Source organism: Camelus bactrianus, chromosome 20 (genome assembly GCF_048773025.1).
Source record: "Camelus bactrianus isolate YW-2024 breed Bactrian camel chromosome 20, ASM4877302v1, whole genome shotgun sequence".
Classification (NCBI taxonomy): Eukaryota; Metazoa; Chordata; class Mammalia; order Artiodactyla; family Camelidae; genus Camelus; species Camelus bactrianus.
Window position 1 is genome coordinate 34,118,544 of NC_133558.1, and position 21,135 is coordinate 34,139,678.

General features: G+C 41.5%; 1 protein-coding gene across 12 annotated transcripts in view; it reads right to left on the minus strand.

Moving 5' to 3' along the window:
* PKHD1 (PKHD1 ciliary IPT domain containing fibrocystin/polyductin) overlaps positions 1 to 21,135 on the minus strand; it is a 369,459-nt gene that overhangs the window by 126,310 nt on the left and 222,014 nt on the right. For 11 of the 12 annotated variants that reach the window (XR_012501162.1, XM_074348887.1, XM_074348894.1 and 8 more), the window contains one exon: positions 208 to 345. Coding sequence is in view for 11 of the 12 variants with exons in the window: in XM_074348887.1 (XP_074204988.1) it covers positions 208 to 345 (138 nt within the window). In the remaining variant the exon portion in view is untranslated. The remainder of the gene's footprint in view (positions 1 to 207; positions 346 to 21,135) is intronic. The other variant, XM_074348889.1, reaches the window with a different exon arrangement.

Here is a 21,135-nt window from a genome sequence, read left to right on the forward strand (position 1 = left end):
CCTGCTGACCGTGGGCAGATGTGAGAGAGTGACCCGCAGAAGTCACCTTCGCCTGCATCCAAAGCTTGCCTGTGGAAGGGAGGCTTTACCAGTCAACTCCCTCCTTGCTCCGCCCTCCCCAGACTCCCTGCAGCCTGTGGACGGACGACAGCACCTTTCCCAGGGCCCCTCTCACACAGCTTAGGGCCTCCTGGGGCCTCTACTCACCAACTCTCAGCTCCCCACCTGCGATGACCACGCACGCCACGCTCAGAACGTTGCTTCTGTCCACAGGGAATTCCAGAGTCCCCGTCACATACAGGCCTCTGAGCCATGGAAGATCTGTATCCACAAGGACAGTCCTGTCTGCAGAAGGGAAAGAAATGGCTCAGACACGTGACCAACACAGAAGTTCTCTCCTCCAGTGACTTACGCTGGGGCTCTCCAGGTAGTTCAGGACGGAGGGCAAGTGGCTTACCACACGCTAGGCTTTAATGAAGAGGCGGGGGAAACGAGAAAGCATGACTAGCACGTCCTGCCATTGCTTAACAGACCCAGGGTCACGGCCAAAGGCATCGCCGATGCCCCCAACCCTGCCCCAAGCCGACTGTAGAGCAAATGCACAGGTGAGCTCTGTACCCTTTGTCCCTGTCCCTCCAGTTTGGCTCTCATTTTTGAGAGGTAAGGAACCGTACCTATGACCTTGGATGTGAAGTCAGACTCCCTGGATGTGAATCCCAGCCAGGTGACTCACTAGCAGTGTGGACCAAAATCCTTCCCCCTCCGTGCTTCAACTGTCTAAGCTGTGAAGTGAGGGTGATGACAAGAATACCTGTGTTGTCCATAGGGCTTTGGTGAGCGTTAAATGAATCAAATGATCTGAAGTGCTTAACATACTAGTCAGCCATTCTCAACTCCCCGACCCCCACCACAAAAAGCCAAGCGTCCGGTTCACGATCAATAAACGCTGGATATTTTCAGGATTAACACTGCTGTTCATCAGCCCAGCACACTTGCAGGGCCCCCTGGACAACCAAACACCATTACTCCTCATCTTCCTTTACATACAAGCAGTTTCCACACAACATCAGGAGAAAGAATCACTGATCTTCTCCAAAAGTAGCAGTAGAGTAATACGTGAATAAAAATTCTCCTTTACAACGATAAATACATCACGTGTGCCAAAGTATTAAGTGTTACTTGCTGAGGCTTAGTAGTAATTCAACACAAATGAAAGATATCAAATAAATGTTTTCTGCTTAAATTGCAAGCACCATGATCACTGACACATGCAAAGATTTTCAAGGAATACTTCAAACCTAATCTCATGTCTCATTCCAGGGAACAATGCACCCTGTTGTTTTTTAAGGTCCTGCACCCCAAATTAACTTCTCAGGGGCTGTCTTTTTTAGTCCCTGGCTACCACCCTAGCAATGAGACCATCACACGTGCCCATGGCAGAGACCATAGGGTTGTAAACCAACCATTTCCCTTTTCCTCCTGGATTCATAGTTAAACTATTTTTTTTTTTTCCAGGCTCCTTTGCAATTAAATGAAGCCATGTGACTGGGCTGTAGTCAGTAAAACGTAGGTAGAAGTGCAGTGGAACATCTCCAGGCCTGGTCCCTAAATTCTCCTCTCTTCCCTTGTCTCTCAGTTAAATAGGAGAACACCGGTTCTCAAGGTGTGGTCATGGTCCAAAGGCATCAGCACCGCCCACTCATCCCTCAGAAGCAATGCAAGTCCTAGCTCTGCTAGTCAGCCAATCCTAGTCCCCACATTGGATCCACCGCTCCCCGTGTGGCAATCTCCTTCACTCTCTAGTGGCTTCCTGTACCTTCTTATAACAGAGCAATAAAACACAGTACTGTCATCACAAACATGATCATTGTATGTAAGCAGGGAACTGTCCCTGGGCTGATCCTCAGTGTAATGATGTCTTTCTCTCCTGCTGTTACTTCCTTAGCAGAAGAGATCGTCCATCTTTAAAAATCCTGAGTGCTCTTTGTGACATCAAAGACGAAGATGTTAAATATACGTTGCCCAGATCTGTTGAGTTCACTTTCTTACCCACCTTAAAATTCAAGAGTTTATTAGTGACTGATACAAAGTGAAGAATCAGGCTAAACAGATGAAAATAAATGTGTATTTCAAGTTCATATCTGCTACTTTTAACACATTCAAACAAAAGAGTGGAAGGTTTAACATACATTTTATAGGTTCATAACTAATATGACTTCAAGAGCCAGGCAAATTATTTCAAGCAAGCACCTTTAAATACCAGAATTCTATACAAAAGACCTGTATCTTTTCCAGTCTATGGCCCTTTCTACCAAAGTTTGGCAGTTGAACCTGACTGTACGAAACAGCTGAACTTCTTCAATAAATGTTTTCTTTCATCCACAGAGTACTCTGTCTCACACACAAGCATGATATTAGACCTCTTTTGAACATATTTCTCAGTTAAAATATGACAATTACACGGAATTAAAATTTTTCCCTTTGGGCTTTATCACATAGCCCCTTGGGAGAAATTTTTCTTTAATTGCCCTTACTCACTCCAAATATACCAACAAATTCCCTACAAATTACAATTAGCCTAACCGTTATAGGATCCATGAGAACAGAGACCATAGCTGCCATTCTTATTTTTATTTGCTCAGCACATAGACTAACACCTTGCATTTGGCAGGCACTCAGAAACACCACCAAAATGCACACGTGCACACACACACACTCCACACGTAAAAGCCAGCAGGCATCAGAGGCAAAGTACAGAATGAAGACAAGCATAGAAACATTGCTTTTATTTCTTTCAGTGCCACCTTTCACTTTGAAATGTCTTGGCTCCATCTATTCACCTTTTTTTTTCCTTGACTCTTTCCTTCCCCAGTAAGTGCCAAATCTTTGAGAATTCAAAGATGAGGAAGACATGTTTCCCTGCATCAGATGAAGACAGATAAACAAACACAATGCAACAGACTTGAAATGATAATATACTTTTTCATCACATGGAGATTGACCTCATCTTCATTCTCAACTACTTCAAGATGGAAAGTCTATCAACATGCCTCTTCTCCCCAAATTCTGCGAAGATGAAATAAACATATGCCCTGTAGAGACTTTTATAAAGGATTTCTCCTGTATCAATGGCAACAGACATTACAGCTGTCATTGCAAGTGATGCCGGCAGGAGAACGCATCCTAACGTAGTCCCCAGGGCAGATCGGGGCCAAACTGACCAACCCTCAGTTGTAACTTTTAGAGGACTGCGCTCTGCTCCCGGTATGGGAAGTTAGGGTCGATATGCCACAGTGTCTAGAAGTAGCGTGCTTTCCATGAAATTACTCAAGACAGTTCAGAAAAATCACTCAGCTACCTAACCCACTTAAAAACATAAGTGATGGACCACCTCTGATTTGACTATGGCCCAGTGCTTTCCACCTTGCCTTGACTTGGCCAAGGCTACTGCATCCAACTCTGTCGGTGACCAATCTATCCTACTTGAGAGAATGAACGCTGGCATATGGAGGGAACCATCTGGAATTTCTGTGGCTCGATGGGAGGCTGATGGGGGAACAGATCTGGAAAGAGACTCCAAAAAGAATTAATGAATGCCAGATGTAATTAAAAACTGCTTTCCCCCCAAAGGAGCTCAGGACCAGCCATGGGATGGTGCCTCTTGGTTCCAAATTACACCCTCTTTCCACTTGTTCATCCATCAAACACTAAACATCCCACCATCTTTATTCTAGTAGTTTTTGCCAAAGCAACATTTTGAGGATTTTCTTCCTGCCCTGAAAGGGTTGTATTTTGACAATGAGAAGGACAAAGCTTTATAAATAATATCTGAAACGTGAACACTGGGGAGGAATCACCTGACTTTCCCCATGTATCAAATGCAACAACAGAAACAACAGCAAAGAGAGGTTTTACTCTTCCCTAAATGTACAGCTACCCTTAAGACCAGAAAGCCTGAACCAAATCAAAAGGCAGATGTCTCTGACAGGGGACTAGGGCTTCTTTGCAATCAGGAGGGATCTGACCATCATAGCTACAAAGCATTCCGTTCCATATAATTTCAACACTAAATTTAAACTCAGTTTTTCCCCCCAGCAAAGTCAGGGAACCAAGGTCACGATCATGCAGCATTCCAAGGGTCTGACACTCGTCTAAATCCTGTAGAAATGAGATCAAAGGTGAGGGGCACAGATCCTAAGAATAATGATGTGGTCACATGAACAAGCACCATTTAGGGCAGGCAGTCCCGCTGCTTGTACAGTATTCACTGTCTCACGCCCATAACGTAGGTGGCGAAGACAGTATCCACCGCACCCTGCTATTGTCAGGAACACAGGCTACCCCAACTTTGCACGTGGCTCCGATTTCTAGGGGAGAGTGACAGCGTGCAAAGACAGAACAGACATACAAGGACTATTTGTAGGTTTGCTATTTCCTGCACCTTCCACAACTAACAAGCTTGTTTCTACATCCATTCTTGGCTCCAATACTTTCCCATAAATATGAGAATGAATGGAAAAGTACATTTTAATATCATGTCAATCATTACTAAATGACCCACTCTTCCTTTTTAAAAGGAGAAGAATAATTTTAGCTCTAAAATGACTACTTTAGAAGTAAGCCAGAAAAAGAAAGAAAAATACCACATGATATCACTCATATGTAGAATCTAAAAAAAAAAAAAAAAGACACTATGAATTCATCTACAAAACAGAAACAGACTCGCACACTTAGTAAACAATCTTATATGGTTCCCGGGGAAAGCAGGTGGGAAGGGATAAATTTGAGAGTTTGAGATTTACAAATGTTAGCCACTATATATAAACATAGATTTTTTTTAAAGAAGTTTCTTCTGTATAGCACAGGGAATTATGTTCAACATCTTGTAATAACCTCTAATAAAAAAATACGTAAATGAATATACACATGTATACACATGACTGGGACACTGTGCTGTACACCAGAAATTGACACATTGTAACTGACTGTACTTCAATTCAATCAATAAATAAAATAACCACTTTAGGTCCTTGGATATACACATTTACACAATGATTGGTGGTATTTTTCCTCCTTTGGAGTCTTACTTAGCTTTTGGTAAATCTAACGATTTCTCCAAATATTCTATTGTAATTTATGAGGATGACTGAAAGATCCAAAAAAAAGCCCTTTTATAATAGAATCGAAGTTGTCATACGTAAGTAGTTCACAGGAATGAAAGGTTAACAAGATTGAAAGTTGATGTCAGATAGACTAATTTACAGGGATGTTGGTATTCGTTTATCAAGAATTCATTCTCTTGCAGGAAAAGCAGAACAAAAGAAGAGGGGACGCTAACGATGCATTCTTTCTATAACTAAATTCTTTTCAAAGAGCTGCTAACATCATAGCCTGCCTTGTTCATGAAAGCCACGCAGGTGGTTTCTTTATTCTACTCTGCTTATCTTTTTTTTTTTTTTTTCAAACTGGTCTTAAAAACAGGCAGAAAAGGCAGTTTTCAAAGTACCCAGAGGCACATGATTCAAGACTGAAGCCGGCTTCCTTACCCCTTAAAGAAAAGCCATCTGCCTGCCTGGTGTGCTTTGGGGGAGGAGGAGGTGAAGGGGGTGAGAGGAGAAGACGGTGGGGTGGTCCGGGGGACAGGCGTGCCCTCTTCATTCTCACCTCATGGGAAGAGTCCAATTTAAACTCTGGACAATAAATTCCCATCCTGCTTCCCACATACACTCTCTCTGTGTCTTTCTCCGTCACAGACCGACATGCCTAAATCCCACTGCAGAATCAACATTTTAAATTACGATATTTTAATTGATCAATAAAATGTTTAACATACAGTGTTTGTCTCTTCCTCTAGTCTCTACCATCTGTTCTTCAAAAATATTTTGAATCTATTTAATAGGAAGGTCTTTAAGTAACATTACCAACTGTATCAGATCAATCCTCTAAATCCCAAATTCTGAAAGGAAAATACCAGAAGGGGCTGCTGGCTTTATAGAAATAGAAAAGAATCCATGCCTTCTCTCATTCCAGGTTTTCTTTGTTTTGTTTTGTTTTAATCTTGAGATGCTATTATGCTGCAGTTCCCTCCATTAGACCTCAGAGAATTCAGAGTGGTCAATTTGGCCTTTTTTAAAAACAACTTTAATATTAAAATATATTGATATAGGTGGGGGAGGGAATAGATCAGTGGTAGAGTGCATGCCTAGCATGCATGAGGTCCTGGGTTCAATCCCCAGTACCTCCACCAAAAGAAATAAATAGATAAACTTGATTACATCCCCTAAAAAAAATTTTTTTAAAGTTTTTTAAATTAATAAATAAATAAAATAAGACATATTGATGTATAATTAACCTGCAAAAAGCTGTGCATATTTAATGTATACAGCTTCATGAGTTTGGAGATAAGCATACACCAATGTAACATCACTACAATCTAGGCTATAAACCTATCCATTCTCTCCAAAAATTTCCTCCCACTCTTTCAATTAATTAATCAACTAATTAATTATTACTTTGGGATAAGAACACTTGAGATCTACCCTGTTAGCAAATTTTTAATATATAATATAGTACTGTTTACTATAGGCACTTTGCTGTGCAGTAGTTCTCCAGGATTTATTCATCGTGCATAACTGAACTTTGTACCCTTTGACTAGTGCCTCCCCGTTTCCCCCTCTTCCCTCTCCTGCAGCCACTCAATAAAAAATGGGCAGAGAAACTGAGTTGACATTTCTCCAAAGAAAACACACAAATTGTGGACAACAGGTATATGACAATGTGCTCAACATCAGTAATTGCCAGGGAAATGCAAATCAGAACTGCAAGTTGTCTCACAACTCTTTGTATGGCTTTTATCAAAAAAAAAAATTGGAGAAAAGAGGACCCTGGTATGCTGTTGAGGGGAATGTAAACTGGTGCAGCCACTATGGAAAACAGTATGGAAGTTCCTCAAAAAATTAAAAATAGAACTACCATGTGATCCAGCAGCCCCACTCCTGGGTTTCACCCAGAGGAGATGAAAACAGGATCTCAGAGATCTCTACACCCCTCCATGTCCCCTGGCGCTGCCGTTTGAAACAGAGTCCATGGTGCCCTGATTGTTCTGGTGACTCAAGTCCCAAAACAAACAAACAAGTGACAATAACAACAAGACCCTAGACCTTGCAATCCCCTGAAAACCTACAAGTGAGGAGGATGCATTTGATAGATTTGAGGTCAGATGTTAAATTCCAGTTTGGCTCTATCCACATAATTCTATCACTTCACTAAATCATTAATGAAACTATACTAACCTGAAGTCTCATGATTAAATTCACAAATGAACTAAATATTATTTTGATTTCTTGAATACGTGTGAGCACATCTGACTGTCCTTTATGATTGGATTACCGTATTCTGTGGATTCTTATTTTGTATTTGGCTTTATTCCTTAGATAACTATGTAAGTTTAAAAAGCTAAAGATCCAATCTGTTCTTAGAAACAATAATTAGTACATATATGTAAACTAAAAAAATGGGCAGTATACTGTATATATGTATTTACATGCAATATAATGTGTATGTGCAGTCAAACTGTAATAAAAAAAAAAAAGAAGAAAAGAAAAAAATTCCTACCTATTGGAGTGAAAGACACTTTCATGTGTGAAAAGGCATAAACTGGTAAGTTTCAGGTGATTCACTTACTCAGTTTTCACACGTTGCAGCTGGTATCAAAGCCAAATAAGGCACCAAATTTATTTTCCTACATCGGGTTTTTTTTTTTTTTTTTTTGATTTGTTTCCTTAAGAAAAACAATGAAACCAACTTCTAGTACATAAATATATTTTCACACTTTAATTCTGAAGAAAAAAACATGAAGATCTATGAAATAAGCGACTCACTCCTAAATGAGGCTGTCCAGCCAGAGGTCCAGGTAGCAGCCACACACTCAGTGAGTTTACTTCCCCCATCAGCCCTTTTTTGAAAATAAATTCTGTCTTTTTCTCTCTCTTTGATACTAGAGATTCTTTAATTTTCTTTAATGTTATTGATTATTTTTTTTCTCAAGCTTTCAACTGTTTCTTATGACAATTTTGGAGGGGGAAAAGCCCCTCCAAAACATTATTAAATTCCTTAAAAATAAAATGCTTAAAAAAATTTTTTAAAAATAAAATGCTTGTGTTCTAAAAATTACATATATTACTTCATAAATTCATAATTGATGCTTAAAAGAGACCTTAGAATACAGTACTAAGAAACATTGAGTAAATAACCTCTATTCCATGTTTTAACATGTCATATCAAAATTTATAACTTCTGAGCAAACTAGCCTGTATTTCCCATTCCTAAATTCATAAAGTGCTTATATTCTATGTAAACATAAGAATTACTTCTATAGAGGTGTTCACTGTTTTCAACATTTTCATATTTTCCATTGTTATGTATTTTAGAAATTTCCAAAGCCTTTAAGAGTTTCTTTTAAATTCCAATAAATTATATTTATTTAATTCTCAGGGTTTCCAAAATAAGTTCCTTTCCCCTTGAATTCAGATAAATTCCAGAGAACATGAAGTTTCCTGGAACTCTTTTTTCACAGTTCTAAGTACCTCAACAATACCACCCAGCTTTTATAATCTCTGCCAGAAGTCCCAATACCCTAGAATATCTTCAAACTGCTTGGCAACAATACTGAAATCCCCATCCTTAGAGTTAATTCTTCCTTTTAAACCAAGGTATCTAGAAATCCCCAAAAGAAGAATGGTACATAAAGGAAAGAATTATCACTGACCAATAAATGTATTCGTTCACACATTCATTCACTTAGAAAACATTACCAAGTGCTTTGTCAGATACTGACACATGCCAAAGAGATGAATATAAAGAAAACAAGGCTTTCCATTTCACAGAGAAACGTGAATATTTGTATAAGATTGACCAGATGAGTTTTTGGTGGAAAGAAGAAGGAAATCAGAATCCTTGCTAGTATTTGCTCCTGATACCCACCAAAATAATCACGGCCAGGCCCAGGAAATATTTCAAAGACAGGAATTCAGTGTCCACGTCTCTCCTCTCTCTAGTGCACATCCATCCTCGAGGACCCAATGCCTTCACTGGCTCATAACCCTCTAGTGGCTGGAGTCGCCATGATGCCCCCACCTACCTACCTACACTCCACACATACACATAAGTAGTTCTGTAGTCCCAGCCGTGTCTCAGTTACACCCTCATTCTTTCCGGGCTCTATCCACTGATACTTGACTAATAAAGAACTTTTAAGTGTAGGACGTACAACACTGGCTAATCCATCCATTACCCTTTGCCCAAGAAGCAATCAGATGCAACGGAACACTCACCAGATGAGAATCAGACAGATCTAAGTTTGAATCCCAAATAAGCCATTCTTTGGGAAAATGGCTTAGCTTCTCTGATTTTCCATTCCCTGAGTGCAAAATAAGAGAAATAATACTTCATGGAAGTAAGGCTTAGGTGAAATCTCACATATAAAAGGATTACAGTGCCTGCCACCTACCAGGCACAAAAGCACTAGCTATCCCCTGCTGTGTCTGCCCAATGTATACGTATATTTTTGAGTGTTCACGCTACTCCTGCCACTCCGCTATTTGGTGAGCCAAAGAGACACAGGCTTTGCTCTTGGGAAACTTAAAATTTTGTGGGCAAAGCTGACATTTAAAAATAATCACGCAAGTAACCACATAGGCATAAACTGAGCTGACTCGTAAGAAGAAAAAGTGTGTCATGTGATGGGGGTGGAGTGCTCTAGACAGAGAAAGTCATATGTATGAAAAGTACGAAGTGGGAAAAAGCTCCGTACACTCAAAACGCTGAGAAACAGGAAGGATGCCCGGACTGCAGAAGTTGGAGGACAGTGGTGAGAGGTGAGGCTGGACAGGCAGGCACCAGAGCCCGTCAGGCAGGACTTTGAAGATTATGAAACACATTGGAAACATTATCCTGAGAGTGACATTAAGCCAGCAAAGGATTCTAAGCAGGGAAATTACATACCCAATTCGAATTTTTAAAGAATCACGCCGGCTGCCGTGGAGAATAACGGAGTTGATGAAGGCAAGAGATGCTGGGAGAGAAAACATAAGAGGCACCCGAGTGCGCCACCGGAGAGGCAATGATACACTGATTAGGGTCGTGAGAGGACAGAGGAACACAAGCAGGCAGGTGTGAGAAATACTTAGAATCTGCAAGACCGGCTGAAGTGTCAAGAACTGTGCAGTCGGTAATGGAAGACCACGCCCGGTGCCGGAATCGGGAAAGCCGGGGGGGAGCTCAAGCTGGCAGGTGGGAAGGGCAGACTTGTCAGGGGAGGATGGAATAGAGGACTCTCTGTGGGGTTTTAGTTTGGGGTACCCGTAAGCCATCCCCATAGAGATTTCAAGTTGACAGTTGAACATATGGGTCTGATACCCTGAAAAAGCAAAAACCATTTTCCTGTTTATGGATTGATGGCTATCAAATTTCTGTTCTCAGACATCATGGAGGAAGAAAAGACAGAATGAGGAGAGAGAATCGGTATCTATACTGTTACATGTGGAATCTTAAAAAATGACACAAATGATCTTATTTACAAAATAGAAACAGACTCAGACATAGAAAACAAACTTAAGGTTACTGCGGGGAAAGAAGGGGGTGGAGGGATAAATTGCAAGTTCAGGGTTTGCAGACACACACTACTATATGTAAAACAGGTAAACAAGGTCCTACTGTAGAGCACAGAGAACTATATTCAATGTCTTGTAATAACCTATAATGAAAAAGAATCTGAAAAAATATATATATATACAAATATACATGCATAACTGAATCACTATGCTGTACACCAGAAATTAAATTAAATTAAAATTAAATGAAATATTTCAATAAAAAAAAAAAAAGAATCAGTATCCAGAAGTCCCTTGAGGGCTTAAGGTAATTTTGTAATCATATGGACATACAAAAAGGCGTATGGATGCTGTTGGAAAGCATCCTGCAGGAGGGGAAGGCTGCAGACATGGAAAGGAGACAACTGAGGCACTGAGAAAGCAAGACCAGCACAGGATGCAAAGGACACCAGATGAGACTGAGCTTTGAGAGAAGGTAAAACACTGTCTCTGTTACAACAGAAGGGAAGAGGGTAGGAACACATGCAATCTGTATCTCCTTTCAAGAGGAAACTGGGGATTGGTACAAAGTATGAGAACTAAAATACTTTGCAAAGATGGTGAACTTGGGACACACTTTCAGCTCACCTCTAAATTATACAATGTAAACATTAGATTCCACCTGCCAATGACCAATCCGCGATGATCTCTATTACAAAACTCCTGGTGTGAAATAAATCTATCTATCTAGGCATTTGGCTTCGCTTCTCCCTAAGAAGCTGCATTTCCTTTACAACATCTGAATGGGATTCCTTTAACAGTAATTGATGAGAACTGGTACCTGGATGAGTGACGGCTGTACAAACACATGAAGCTGTTATGAATGCATGTCATCTACACATCCATATATAAAACCAAACACACATTTTCACGTGGAGTCTTTTGAGCCGTCTGTCCATTCTGAAATAGAGACTGGCTGCATATCACAACATAGACAAAACCTTGAAAACATTATGTAAAATGAAAGAAGTCATTGTATAATTTTATTTATACGAAATTCTAGAATAGGCAAATCGATAGAGACATAAAGTAAATTCGTGGTTGCTTGGGGCTGGGAGGGATGGAAGGATTAGGGCGTTATGGCTAAGGGGTGCAGGTTTCCTTAGGGGTAACGGAAATAATCTATAATTGATTGCAGCGATAATCGCACCATTCTGCAAATACACTGACAGCCATTGAGTTGCATACTTTAAAAGGATGAATTGTATGGAATGTGAATTACACCCCCAATAAAGCTAAAAAAATGAAGCAGCACTTAATGTATTTATATGGAACAATCTTCAAATTACAGCTTTTAAGTCAGGGCACAACACAGTTTGTACTATGTCATTTGTATAAAGAAAGGGGTTAAGGAAAAATATGCGTAATTTTTTTTTATTCTGTATATGCCACGTAGAATACCTGAGGAAGGATACCCAAGGAACTAGTAACGTTGTTGTTTCCAGAAAATAAAATGAGGTGGCTGGAAGACAGAGGTGAAGACATAATTTTTCAGTGAGTATTTTTTTTTTTTGCATTTTTTGAATTTTGAAAATGTAATGCATTGATTATTTTTAAAACATTTTAATTATAATTGAAATTTAAAATAGAGACTAGTTTTTTTTTAATTTTCCATAGGCAAAATTGTAGTTGTGTGTGTGTGCCAAAAAGAGGGGGAGATCCTTTTCTTGAATTCTTTCCTTGTCCTTGTAAGACTTACAATTTCCTTCCACTGTCAGCAGTGTTTTGAGAGAGTTGGCTGTGATCTCCTCTTGCTTGACTTGCCTTTTTTGACTTTCTGTTTCCAATGTTCCTTAGTTTACATTTCGTTTTGTAATCTGGTTTCCCATTTATCCCCATCTTTGCCATTTTTACATTTGGATAATTGTAAACTGCTTCACTCTGCTGAGTGTCTGCGAATCCAGGGAAGTCTTGATGCTGCCGTGGAGACTGGAGTTGGTACAATGTTTTAAGTTGTTCTGACCACAGTTCTTGCTTGCTAAATTAACAGCTGGTCAAAGCCAAACTCCAGTACCTCGCATAGATTATACTGCTCTCTAGAAAGTTCTCCCCCTCGCAATTTTGCTCATCCAGGGTAACTGGAGACAACTTCATGGAACAAGAATTCATGGGCAGGCAAACAAGGAATTGTAAACACAAAAACATGCTGAGAATCATGAAAGAGAGATAATTAATAATCAAGTCAATAATCCTAAAAACTAACACTCATAAGGTGGTTATTTGGATTCCAAAGTGAGCTCATCTCAAATGCTTAGTACTCACTTAATATTCTGAAAAACGACACATCACATAAATACATACACATATTAAAAAGAGCAGTGTGACCCCAGCTGAGAATAGAAGTTATCCAAGGGAAGGTAAGAAGAAAGGGTTAAAGGGTTCTCTGATATCTTATTCTGTACGTCATTATATTATTTTGGTCAAGAAAGATTTTTGTGTCTTATATAAACTTGTTTTTTAAAGTTACGGAAACGTAATACTCGCTGGATGTAAAAGGCAAACAAGGAAAGTATTGCTGCTTCATTCGGGGGCAGAGTAACAGGCGGGAAAGCCCAGACACAGGAGCCGGGACGAGACAGACCTGGATTCACAGCCTGACTCGGTCTTTGCTGGCCGTGTGCTCTAGGGGAGATTATCCTGAGCCAGGGTTTTCCAAAAGTGTGGACGTCCCGCTTCAATGCTATTTGCAGAGTGGGCTCACCATGCAAATCGTTAGTATTTACCAACCATCCCAGTTGTGCTTATGCACGCAAAGGTTAAGAATTTGTGCGCTCGATCTCGGTTTCCTCATGTATACAAAACGTGGTGCCAACATGACAGCATCTTCATAAAGCTTCAGTGAAATAAAATAATATGAACACAATGCTGGGCACATAAAAAAACTGAAGTCGTATTATTATCTCATTATACACATGAATGTATGATTACCAGTAGCCCGACTGTAATTACTGTAATAAGCACTGTCCTGTTACTTACTGATACTATCGCTAAATGAAGGACCTAAATCTCTTTGATGTGTCCTATCCGTCTACAGCCTTATCCTGACATAATGTATTCCTTTTTTTTTTTTTTTTGGCTCAAAAAATTAAAGCTGAATACCTCTTCTATTCCTGCATCATCTCTTGCAAAAAAAAAAAAAAAAAAAAATTTATGGCCTTCTAATTTTAACCCAGCCTCTCTGACTGCTATTATTCAAGTAATCCGGGACCTTGTAAAGGGAAGGCCAGCCCTTGGCACTGAAATGCTGGTGTGGTCCTCCTTACGCAATGTGATTTGGGTTTGCCTGGGATGGGACGCGGGGGATTTAGGATGGGAAAACAGAAGACAGTAAAATAGTCAAGTCTTCTAAAATTTGTGGTTAAAGTTTTCCTCTCTGAGTGGGGCTTGAACTAAGCATGGTATGGCCGAAACTATTTATCAATAAAAATCCTCTCTTTTCTGAGTACCCACCAGTCTCTCCTTCCTCTTTGTTACCTGAAAAAACTCTTGGCACAAAGCTACATGCCCCTTTGGCCCTCGCTCTCCTTTTCCCCTGGGAAAAAAGGTCCACATTTCTCACACAGCTTTGGGGAGGACTCATAACCATACTTAATGTATAAAAGCTGTGATTTCCATGCAAACTGCTGCTTTCCCAGAAAAATGGAAAAGCCCTCCTTAGCGGTTTAAAACCCTTTAACCGTTCCCTTCCCTTTCCACTCGAACTGCCAACTTGCTCGGCCAAAAGCTTTCTCTGAACTTCGAGACGAGTAAGATAATTTAAGTGTGAAAAGGCTTTTTAATTCATTCAGACTCATAAGATAGTATTAAATACACACCAGTCCATACAGTAGGAGCCAAAAGGATGTATGGTACCACTGGGATTCCCTCAGGTACAATGATGCCCTCACCAGGACGACGATTTACACCTGAACTATTTGCCCAGTAGCCAACATCAGAGCTCCAAGAAGGCGCTAATGTTTTCTCGTTCACCCTCTTCCTTTTATAATTCCACCAAAAAAAAAAAAAAGAAAACAAACAAAACCAGGTGCAGCCGCACTATGCAAATGAGAAAAGGTAACCTCTGAAAGGCTTTCACAGCCAACAGAAGATCCGCAAGCTGCTTGCCAGCTAAAAAACGGCAGGAGGTGTGACAACCCCGGAGATGCTAAGCCACGGGGGGCCTGCAGGCAGGGAGGCAGTAAATCCCCAGAGAGCTCTCAGTTCCTGATTGGAAGCCACCCCGGGCCCAGCAGTTCCTCAGGTGCTGCTCCCTGGGAGGCCAAGTCATCGGCTCAGGTGGAAGGTGCGGGGAGGTGGGGGGCAAGCTGTGCAGAGAAGGAGCTCCAACGTAGGCCCCCCGCTCACCAGGGGAGAAGGGAGATGAGAGGCACCCGCTGGGAGCCCTCGAGTTCAGAAAACTCCATTAAGAAGAGGAATGAGCCCATGCTTTTCCTCCCACAGAGCATCTTCCCAGCTGTGGGAAGCGCCACGCACACAGTGGAAGTCTCTGGCCCAAGGAACTTAAATAAGTGCTGGTGCTGAGAGATTCCCAGACCAGGTTCCATAGCAGACCACCCCGGCCCCCCGGGGAGATCAGCGCCTCCTAGTCAGCTGCCAAGGTTCTTAGGGACTCACCACCCTCCACCCAGACCTTGTTTGCCAAGATTCTCCAAGTGACACTGGCAGCCCTCCCTTCAGTTTCCAAAATCCCTGGAAACAGTCCAGCAGGAAGCCACTGGGCAGTGCCTGCATGTCCCTCCCCTTTACTCGCTCCAGCATTTACTGAGTATTCACACCATGCCGGGCCTTTTTTTTTTTTTTCAGTGTAGTTGATGTACAACGTTGTGTTAGTTTCCGGTGTACAGCATAGTGATTCAGTCATGTGTATATATATATACACTCTTTTTCAGATTCTTTTCCATTGTAGTTTATTATAAGATACTGAATATAGTTCTCTGTGCTATATAGTAGGACCTTGTTGTTTATCTATTTTATATACAGTAGTTTACATCTGCTAATCCCAAACTCCTAATTTACCCCTATCTCCCTTCCCCTTTGGTAACTGGAAGTCTGTTTTCTATGTCTGTGACTCTGTTTCTGTTTTGTAAATAAGTTCATTGGTGTCTTTATTTTAGATTCCACATATAAGTGGTACTATATGATATTTGTCTTTCTCTGTCTGACTTACTTCACTTAGTCTGGTCATCTCTAGGTCCGTCCATGTTGCTGCAAAAGTGCTCCATGCCAAATCTTGTGCTAAATTTAACTTTTTAGTCAAATGGGGGGGGGGGAGGGTAGAGCTCAGTGGTAGTGTGTGCTCAGCATGCATGAGGTCCTGGGTTCAGTCTCCAGTACTTCCATTAAAAAAGATAAACCTAATTACCTCCCTCCCCGCCAAAAAAGGATAACACATATGATGAATCAAGTTCTTGATCCACTTCATAGTACAAGGAAAGCAACCCACGTGAGGTAAGGGGACTAGAGGCAGGATGTGTCACCTGAGGAGGAAGGAGGAACTGTGGAGCATCCAGGCCAGCCTCCGCTCTCATCTCCCTACAGCTCTGGGATCTCAAAGACAGATTTCTATTTCTAGGAGCTAACTTTCTGGTTGTCCCTCAGGAGGATGTAAGGGTCAGCAAGCTGGGAGCCACCCTACATTCAGAGTACGTGTCTGTATTTCTTTGCCAGAGGTAGCATTGTAAAGCATAAATCCTAGTTATAAGACATGGAAACAACCTAAATGTCCATCGACAGATGACTGGATAAAGAAGCTGTGGTATATTTATACAATGGAATACTACTCAGCCATAAAAAGGAATCAAATCATGCCATCTGCAGCAACATGGGTGGACCTAGAGATGACCATACTAAATGAGGCCAGACAAAGAAAGACAAGTATCATATGGCATCATTTATGTGTGGAATCAGAAAAAAATGACACAAATAAATTTGTTTACAAAACAGAAAGAGACTCACAGACATAGAACATAAGCTTATGGTTACCAAACAAGAGGGAAGGAGGGATAAATTAGGCGTTTGGGATTAGCAGGTACAAACTACTATATACAAAATAGATAAACAACAAGGTCCTACTGTATAGCACAGGGAACTATACTCAACAACTTGTAATAGCCTATAATGGAAAAGAATCTGAAAAAGAATATATATGTATAAGTATATGTATAACTGAATCACTTTGCTGTACACCTGAAACATTGTAAATAAATTCTACTTCAACTTTTAAAAAGGGAGAAAAAAGACTCATGCCTTTATAGCATCCTGCTCACTTCCCTATTCCTTGGGGTTTTAGTGAAAAAAAAAAACTGCGCCAGTGCGGAGGAGCGGAATTCTAAATACCTGGACCTGTGGGAGGAAACCCCACTGCACACCTCTCCCTAGACCTCTCGGGAAGAACGCACTTCTCCACACCACCTTCCGCACTAGGATGCGCTGAGGGGAGAGGAAGGGGCCTGGTTTCAGTGCCAGCGCTCTGACTCAGAACCAGCCAGGGCAACCACCCCCGGCGTCCGGCCTCGCTGGGCCCACAACAATCGCTCCCGAGGCTCCCCCGCAAATCCAGCCAGGATGTCGTGAGTAGGAATGGAGGACAGCGCCGGGATTCTTCGGCATTCCATCCAGTTCACCATTCCCTCACTCATCTAACAAATGCGCAGAGAACGTCTCCTCCGTTCTGGAGCTACCGTGGACCCCAGGAACACCAAGATGCGGAGTTCCCGCTGGTACCCGTCACTTGCTGGCAGACAGCAGAGTGACGCCTGCCACGTGCACCTGTGAGCACAGCCCAGTCCCGGCCCCGGGGAGCAAGCTCGCTACCCCTGTGCACACCCTCCACACCCAACTGCCGCCTGAGAGACGCAGCCGGAGGGCTTAGCCCACTGCCGTTAAACCAGACAGAGCCCAGCTCAATCCAGGTAAGAGCTAATGTTCTTGATCCAGACACCAAATTGCCATCAGGTGATGTTATCATGTAAATAAAGAGAGGCAAACAGATGGCTTCAGACAGAATCCAGGGCTGACAGAGCATCACTGATGTGACAAATGTAGGCAGGCGAGGACAAGACGTTAGGCACAGAGCAGCCTGACAAACAGAACCTTGGCCTTTATAATGCATCCGGAGCCAAAGGCACTCACATCCCACTTACAGGTTTTTGTTAATCAAGTTCTATTAATTTCCAAACATGGGGACGTACCTCTAAGAAACACATGTTCCCACCTTTCTCTTAAATGTACTTTACAGTGGTGTATCTGTTTGTCACCGTGACCCGTTACATCCCAGCCTTTAAAGGCTCTATTTTGATTCCCACCCCTCCATGTTTAGGTGGGGATAGTATAATTAATGAACTAGAGAGACTCAAGGAATCTGTTGGCCTAGATTTGAATCTGTGCGGTCTCCATGACCTCTGAACTCTTTCTTGGGCATCCCTTTTTGGGCCCATTTTCCTTAGTTATAAAATGAGAGAGAATCATGGCAGAGACCAGTAGCTGTCTTCCAGTATTTCTTCTCTCCTTCCTTAGTAACAAGGAACTCTTAGTAACAAGAACTTCAATTTTCAGCTGGATACATTGTCACCTAGCCAAAAGACTACCTTTCCCAGCCTCCTTTCCAGGCAGGTATGGCCATTCAGCCAAATTTTGGCAAAAAATGTGTAAGCAGAAGTGTCACATGTGACTTAGAGGAGGAGTCCTTCCTAATTCCTGCTGCCTAGAACATGGTTGCAAAGGCTGGAGCTCCAGCAGACATCTTGGGCCACAGAGTAACTTTGAGGCGGGAACAGCATATACTAGAACAAGAAGATAAATGGAATCCAAGTCCCTGATGCCATGAACCAGACTTCTCTTTTACATAAGAGAGATAAAAACTTCTATTTTTCAGGTCTTCGTTGTTCACAGAAGACCTAATCTTACCTAATACAACTGGATACCTAACCTCATGGCGTGGTTGCAAGTGTTATGTTAAGTGTGAGAGGACTCTGGACATAGAGCATTTCCCTAAAACCCTGGCATCACGAGCTGCTCTGTGAATAAAAGGGTTCCATGCTTAATCAACTCTGAGAAACAGCACATACCACATCCCCTCTGGAAATTACCCAATCCATCTTATCATATAAAGGGTTTTGAAAAGACCAGATGCAAAGAAAGTATTTTTCTGTGTTTAGTCCCAAACTTCCTAAACTCATTTGATGGTGTTACCTTTCTTACATGTGGTGGTTATAAAAAGCTAATTTCATAGGAAACCATTTGAGAAATTCTGCATAAACTTACTATTAGTGTTAGGTAATATCTACATGGTTATTTTAGCTTTACAGTGTGGTTTACCTAATTAGACTCACTTCATTCCAGTTCAGGTCCTCAAGGGTTATGCCTTCAGAACCCTTTGTATGTTTTCTACAGCAGAGGTCTTAATTTTATTAGGTCACAATGCTCACTTTGAGAAGGAGTTTTAGTCACTTTTACTCTCTTGGATAGCGTGTAGGCCATGAACTCCTCTGGGCCCACGTGGATCCTAGTGAACTGAACGTAGGAATGCCCCTTCTAAGGGAGCATTATTAAACATACATAAGAAATCCTGAGGAATATTGACATAAGGATAAAATAAGAAATTTCTCATGTGTTTTCAAATGAGGGAATAAAACCTCAGAGTTGTCAGCAATACCCCGTTCCCAGGCTCACCTGGCCTGGATGTCCTAGAGAGATGACTTATATGTCTTGGAGATTGATGTCGGCTACTAGCTCAAGCTCATCTGGGGCTGCCAACCAGTGTAAAAAAGGTGGCCTCTCTGCATGATCTGGGATTCCCATCGCCTGAGGGCTCTGTCCCCGTAGGGAGCCTCCCAACAGCAAGGAAGACATGCAGGCAGAACAGTCTTCCAGGTTCTTGCGACCTAGACCTGAAAGTCTCACAACATCATTTCCACTACATTCTACTGGTCAAGCGAGTCACAAAGCCAGGCTCACGTTCAAAGGCAGGGGCACGAGCCCCGACTTCTCCAGACGAGGAACAGCGCCGGCTTCCAGGGAGAGGAGTCATTGACCACAGGACTCTGATCTTTACAACGACATCAAATATCTACACCGACCACATTTACATTAGGATAATAATCACAGCCTAGATATTGTTATTCAATGTTCTGATACAGAAGCACACATACTATTACATCACAAACTTGATTTTTAATATTTTGAGAGCTGTAAGACTGTAACTGGTTGCTTTTATAGTCCCACTTTATTTTATGTATTAAAAATATTACTCTGAGAATGGATCGAGGCTTCACCAGACTGTCAGAGGGACCTGGGGCACATGAGAAATTCAGAATCCCAGGGCTGTGTAACAGTGTGGTCGACAGTGAGTCCCTAAAATATTCTTGCCCCTGCTGGCCGGGCTGTATGTCTAATGGCCAGACTTCTTATCTTTAAAGCTCTGCATATCTTAAAGCTCCCTCAAGAAAGTATAATCAATTCAAGAAATGGCAACTCTACTTAAACCAATAATTGGGAAATCATGAATTATTTAATCCGACATTCCAAGAATATCTGCATGGAAAACAGACCATAAAGTAAAGAGAGAAAGAAGTAATTCAATTAGAGCAAGTGAAAAAAGCCCTGCTCTAAATTAAGGGCGCCGTGGGCAGCAGTGCCTTACTTGGCTCAAACCTCCCCAGCCCCGACCAGGAGGGTAAAATACATATGCAATCATTCAGGTCCCCCTCCACTGGTAAGAAACGCCTGTGTCTCCTCCAAGAATATTAATTCCATGAGACAAATTTCTTGGGGGAATAAAACTAGGTAAAGGAGAAGTTTTCTGCATTTAAGTCAAGGAAAAATTGCATTAATTCTCAGCAAATTTGTTGCAGTGCGGCTCACAGACCAGAGGGTTGGTAAGAACTTTCAAGGTGATTTAGTAGGGTGGCCAGTCATGCTGGTTTGCTCTGGACTCTCCAGGTTTTATCGCTCAAACTCCTTTGTCCCAGGAAATCCCTCAATTCTGGATAAACCAGAGCAGTTGGTCACTCCATTTACTAACGGCTTTAAAGACATGAGTTCTTAATATCAACATCCCAAAATAAATCTCAAAAATCTCTGGATGATGCTTTCAGTATTCTGAATTTGAAAGGACTTAACCAGTGTATTCTGTTGGAGGACTACTGCCTGTTTTAAATATGACCTCCAATTCTTACCTTCAGAATTGAACTCATTGTAACAGTTATATACAGTCTCCCACGGATTTTTTAAAGAAGGTATTTATTGTGCTGCTTTATATCAGTGTAATACTGTACCCCTTCAGGGAATGGCAATGATATCTTGGAGAATACAGCCTATTCAATATTCCCAAACTGACTGTACAAGTTGATCAGTTCTTTTGGATTGAGCCCATTATGCGACATACTAATTTAGAATACTTGGCAGTATTCTAGCCAGAGAGTGACTAGGGACAACCCAGCTGCCACCCTAGAAGTGCTGCTGTCTCATCGGGCTTTTAATTTTAACC